Here is a 6294-nt window from a genome sequence, read left to right as displayed (position 1 = left end):
GTTTGGGTTTACAGTGCCACGTCCCTCCAAAAGACAAGTGGGCAAAAAATCATGACTGAAAAATAGCACAGCTTTCAAATTGTACAGCCAAATCTGATCGTAAAAGAAGGACACACTATTCTTTATTCAACAATTTTATATTCTGTGTATCTGCATAGTTAATCTCATATCCAGACATGGTGTGTGTGACATCAATAGAATTCTTACAGACATTAGCAGCAACATGTTAAAAAAACTCACTCATACAAAATGTGTTGCTATGCTAATAGCTCTTAGCTACTTCATGCTTGCCGAATATTACATTTTACAAAAACCTTAGCTAGTTTGACGCAGTATCACTGCCCACATGATTTCTGTTGCCTGCATCTACTTAGCTATTGCATGCTGTGAGTAAAAAGATTTCACTGTTGCAAAACCTCATTAAGACAAACCACAATGAAATGAGGTAAGTCTATAATAATTAGAAGTGTAATTGTAAAAGTGCTAATCATTCTTCTAGGTAACAAACTGATCTCATTTTCACTTTACATAATATAAAGATTTATTTGGAATACCTGCATCTTAATTCTAAAACAATTAGTCTTTTATTGTGAATAATATGTTATGGTTGTGGTCACAAGTTGCTCTTCCACTTCTTTGAATCTCCAACTGTAAATATGCAGAAACACAAAAAAAAAAAAACGTGTTAGAAAAACCGGGAACCACATTAAAATCACATTAAAACATACAGTGCCCTCCACAATTATTGGCACCCCTGTTTAAGATGTGGTCGTGGACTTCTAAAAAATTCTCCTTTTTTTTAAAACAACATAGAACCCAAATGCAAAAAAAGAGAAAAATCCAACCTTTTATTTAAGTACATTACTTTGGTGGTAAAAAAAAATCACACATTTAGAAAAAAAAAAAACTTGAAATCATGTGTGCCACAATTATTGGCACCCCTAACAATTCCTCTGAAAAATTTAATTGTTTTTTTTTTTTTAATAGATTTTTCTGTAGTTGCTAAGGTTGGTCAGGGTGTCTAGGGACTTTTAATTAGTAATTCATGATTTCCTGTTTCCCTGGGGTATAAATATGACGTGACACAGAGGCCTAATTCTCTTACCCATTTGTCAACATGGCAAAGACAAGAGAACACACCATTCAAGTAAGGCAGATGTGTGTCGACCTTCATAAGTCAGGCAGTGGCTACAAGAAAATAGCCACTCGCCTTAACTTGCCGGTATCTACAGTCAGAGGAATCATTAAGAAGTTTAAAACAACTGGAACAGTGACAAACAAGGCTGGAAGAGGTCCCAAGTTTATCTTGCCACAACGCACAGTGAGGAGGATGGTAAGAGAAGTAAAAAAAATTCCCAAGCTCACCGTCACAGAATTGCATCAAAGAGTGGCATCTTGGGGTCACAGAGTCTCCAAAACAACCATCAGACGCTCTCTACATGCCAACAAGCTGTTTGGGAGGCATGCAAGGAAAAAGCCTTTTCTCACTAACACTCACAAACGTAAACGCCTGGAGTTTGCTAAGCGGTACTGGGACTTCAACTGGGATCGTGTGCTTTGGTCAGATGAGACTAAGATTGAGCTTTTTGGCAACAAACACTCTAAGTGGGTCTGGCGTAAAACAAAAGATGAGTATGCCGAAAAGCACCTCATGCCCACCGTGAAGTATGGTGGAGGATCTGTGATGCTGTGGGCCTGTTTCTCTTCCAAAGGCCCTGGGAACCTTGTTAGGGTGCATGGCATTATGAACGCTTTGAAGTACCAGGATATTTTAAATAAAAACCTGATGGCCTCTGCCAGAAAGCTGAAGATGGGTCGTCATTGGGTCTTTCAGCAGGATAATGATCCAAAACATGTGGCAAAATCTACACAAAAGTGGTTCAGCAGTCACAAACTCGAGGTCCTCCCATGGCCATCTCAGTCCCCAGACCTCAACCCAATCGAAAACCTGTGGGGCGAGCTAAAGAGAAGAGTGCATAAGAGAGGACCCAGGACACTGGATGATCTAGAAAGATTGTGCAAAGAAGAATGGTCAAAATCCTCTCTCTGTGTTCTCCAATCTTGTGAAATGTTATAGGAGGAGATTAAGTGCTGTCTTGTTGGCAAAAGGAGGTTGTACAAAGTATTAACATCAGGGTGCCAATAATTGTGGCACATGATTTCAAGTTTTTTTTTTTTAAATGTGTGATTTTTTTACCACCAAAGTAATGTACTTAAATAAAAGGTTGGATTTTTCTCTTTTTTTGCATTTGGGTTCTATGTTGTTTTAAAAAAAAAGGAGAATTTTTAGAAGTCCACGACCACATCTTAAACAGGGGTGCCAATAATTGTGGAGGGCACTGTAGATCTGAGCAAAGGAAAGTGCACTGATTATTAACTTTATTAATATTTAAAATAATACACACACGATTTCTTACCCAAACAAACTGCTCCCTCCTTCTGTAGTTTTTTTAAGTGATGAACCAAGTTGATTTCTGCAGCTCTGTGTAAGTGCTCAGGAGTATCCTAATAAAGAAAAACTAATCTTCACTAATCTTTACTAATCCAAAGCTATTTGATGATATAATCCTAATCAGAAAACAGCACAAGACCTTGTACACAAGTTTAACCAGGGCAGAGGAACTGAAAGCATCTCCAGGGTTTTCTCTCAGCACGAGCAGAATCTGCTGCTCCCGGGCCGAGCGATGGGTGATGTACTCCCGGATCTTGTTGCACGCACTTAACACCACAGGACCATGACCTGGTGAAGGACACAGACCACACTAGTCAAGTCAAGGCTAACAGATTAGAGTTTGGGGTTGCAGTTATACACTCCAACTGATGGTCACTATCTGATTCAAGACCTCACAATTTTAGTTTGATTCAATTCTCAATTCTTTTTTGAACCAAACAATGCACTACGGCGTTTTAGTTGTCTTTATTGTCTTTTGGCACATCAGCACTTAGAAATAATTAGTAAACAAACACTGATGTTATGTAGGAAACCTAATTTATTCATATAAAAAATTTTTTTTTTTTAAATCAGACAAACATTGAAGGAATGTCTGAAATGGCGACCAGTGGTCGACTCCAAGGATATCGGTTACATGTGTGTGCTATTCAAAGAGGATGATGATCAAATAAATCGACCCTGAAGGAGTTGAACACCGGCACATTCTACGTCTCCGGTGTTGCCAGTACTTCAGCCAGGGCTTAAACTCGTTGTGGCATATGGATTTTATTCTCATACTGCTACGATTTTATTCTTGTAAATTCTACTTAATTCTCGAAATATTTTGACTTTATTCTTGTACTGTTACTACTTTATTCTCGCAAGTTTGACATTTTTCTCAAAATATTACGACTTTAATCTCTTAATCCCCGTTTTTTTTTTCACCTGCCACTAAAACACCATAAACTAAATTAAAAATTACAATGAGCAGATTTTTCTTATTGAAAACAATAGGTATTACAGGTTCACCAGGTCTTATTAAATAAAAAAAAGGAATAAATTCTCCTGACTGAAACATAATGCGCTACATAGTAGAAACAGAGCTCTAAATTCAGCTGAAATGACAGTTTTCCACAGCTTTCGGTGTCATTTGAAAGCTACTGAAACTATTTAATCATTCAGCAATGGTGATATAACTCTACAATGCATAGAATGTAACTGTGTAATGTGCACACACCTGGGTAGATGATGTCTGCGTTGATATCGAGCAGTATCTGCAGTGAGAGCATGTAATCATGGAGGTCCTCAAACACAGCCGTCCCTTCCCCCAGAATGCAGTCTCCAGAGAAGACCGCTGCCTCTTCCTCTAGATAGAGAGCCATGTGGTCATCAGTGTGGCCTGGGGTGAACAAGACCCTGCACAGACACATTAGTTAAAAATTTACCCATGTTGTACATAACATTATTGTACACGTGCAAACACACTCTCGCAATCTGCGTGGAATACACTCTTCTTCTGATGCGACACTCACCGTAATGTGGCTCCCTCAGTTTTGATGACATCACCATCCTTAACGTATGTGTATTTCCTCGTCTCATTTCCAATTGCCTCTGGCTGTGGGGGAGTACGAGGGAGTTTACTCACCTGCAAATCTAAAACACCACATCGAAACACACAATCACACAAACCGTAATTTCCGGACTATTATGCGCACCCATATAAAAGCTACACCCACTGAATTTTACAAATATTTTTATTTTGAACATAAATAAGCCTAGTTTCTACACTGAAACTAATAAACTTTACACAGGCTTTACCAAAAGACAGTGTCTATTACACGGTGTAACGGGTGAAATATGTTGCGCTTCCTTTAGGAGCATAGCGGTATTTTGGGAATAGACTGGCACTGCTTTTTCCGCTATTACTGCATGTGTGCAAGACCGAGGAATATGTCCTTATTATTTTCTGATGCTCATTTTGAAGTTTCTTTGACTAACCCATAACGCTGTTGCCAAGAAAAATAAAAAAAGCACGAGTTTTGGAAACCTGTCTGTGCTTATATGATTTCTGTTGCAACTGGAGTTAGCGAGCTCTCCCATCACCCAGACTCAACGCGTTACAACGGCTTGTATCTAAACAGTAGCCTACCAAGAAAGTCATTGTTCACTGTCTTCCTCCTTCCTTTCACAACTATTTCTCTCTGGAGTTTATATTTTGGCATCGTCGTGCGTTTAAAAAAAACCTTTTTTTTCCCGATGCCGAGCAACTCAGAACACAGGCGAGGTGCGTTTTTTCGTTTCCGTTCAGAAATTTCATTGGTCTAATGTTATGGGGCTTAGTTTTTTGGCTTGAAGTTTGTAAAACTGGGAAAAACCCAGGAAAAAATCATAAATAAAGCTTTACAAAAGAAACGCGAATCCACCTAAAAAAGCCGTGTGCATATATTATGCACACAATGTGAAATCAATAATGACATGCGTGTGTAAAGCTCTGACCTGAGTGTATGTTGGTAAGAATATCAGATACTCCTCCTGTATGGTCATGGTGCCAGTGTGTGACCAAGATCTCCTGGATGGAGGACCCGCTCTGGCACAGAGCTTCTTTCAGATTAGAGATGTATTCAGGTACAGAAGGTTCCCCAGTGTCTATTAACACACGCCTCACACACCCCCAAACAGCAGACAGAAAGTTAAATAGATGCACGACAAAAGTGGCATAACTGCAATACTGCATCCAGGACTTACAGCAGTGTAAGATCACTATAGAGGCATATTGGGTTTGTGCTGTTGTAGTGCATGCATACAACCTCGGTGTAAAGTATTTAATTGGGGCAGACGGGCCAAACAAAGAGCTTTTAAAAATCTTTCTTTATTTAATATCCGAATCTTAGGCACATTAAATGACCCTCAATGTTGGCTTTTTAAGCTTCTTAAAATGTATAATTTTGCTTTTAATTTTGAAGTTGATAGATTGTGGCTTGTACAGTGCATCTGGAAAGTATTTACATCATGAATTCAGTTTTTCCACATTTTCTGATGTTACAGCTTATGTTTGAAATCTTTGCAAATTTATTAAAATAAAAAACCTTTGCCATGACACTCAAAATTGAGCCCAGGTGCATCCTGTTTAATATTTGCATATTAATTATTGCTGGTTTAATATTATTTAGCTAACTAAATAAGCACAATTTTTGTTATTGAATATAAATGTAAATTTCAGCCCTCGGGAACGCCCCCTGACACGCCCCGCCCCGCCCCCCCGTGACTCCTGCGACTCCCCTGGCATGTCAAAGTGTAAATTAAAAAAATTAATTAATAAATAAAAAACTATGATTATATGATTAAAATCAAAACTGTTCGGTGTTAATAAATGTACTGGGAAAGCGATTCCTTATTTTCTTGCATATGTTTCTGATATTTGAAAATATCTGAAGATTGTTAAGGTTGCTGGCTTCCATGTGCACTGCACACTTCCGTGTTATTCACCCAGTTAATAGCAAAAGAAAAGGTGAATATAATTAACACCGGGTTTTTTACCTCTAATATTGTATTGTTGAATTTTCCACAATACTAATACCTTTTCCCGGTGCCCACCAGGTAAGTGTTGGTCCCTTGTAATGTCATCGGTCCGGGATTACAGCCCAGGACACGCAGGACTCTGCAGGACAGCTGCTCAATGCGAGGAAGCACAGCCGACATTTTCTCTGGAGGAGAATACCGCTATAAAGAACACAATTACACGCTTTTACAGCTTATTTAGCAAGAATTTAGTGTGCAACCATCAGTGTCCGCTTTATCTGTCACTGGAGAGTAAACTGAACTTTTAAAATAAACGACTTCCGGTTTAAAAGTTCAGGCATAAA

At 38.7% G+C, this 6294-nt stretch overlaps 1 protein-coding gene across 1 annotated transcript; it reads right to left on the bottom strand.

Moving 5' to 3' along the window:
* Positions 1 to 100: 100 nt before the first annotated feature.
* lactb2 (lactamase, beta 2) lies at positions 101 to 6294 on the bottom strand. Its single transcript, XM_046876649.1, has 7 exons — positions 6009 to 6294; positions 4928 to 5091; positions 3964 to 4084; positions 3669 to 3847; positions 2592 to 2740; positions 2418 to 2505; positions 101 to 648 (listed from the first exon to the last, which is right to left on the bottom strand). Exons 1-7 carry the CDS (start codon positions 6128 to 6130, stop codon positions 614 to 616), a joined length of 858 nt encoding a protein of 285 aa, XP_046732605.1. The 5' UTR covers positions 6131 to 6294; the 3' UTR covers positions 101 to 613.

This window comes from Silurus meridionalis, chromosome 20, assembly GCF_014805685.1.
Source record: "Silurus meridionalis isolate SWU-2019-XX chromosome 20, ASM1480568v1, whole genome shotgun sequence".
Taxonomy (NCBI): Eukaryota; Metazoa; Chordata; class Actinopteri; order Siluriformes; family Siluridae; genus Silurus; species Silurus meridionalis.
The sequence above is the reverse complement of the archived record's forward strand: the minus strand, read 5'-3'. Positions and strand labels throughout refer to the sequence as shown.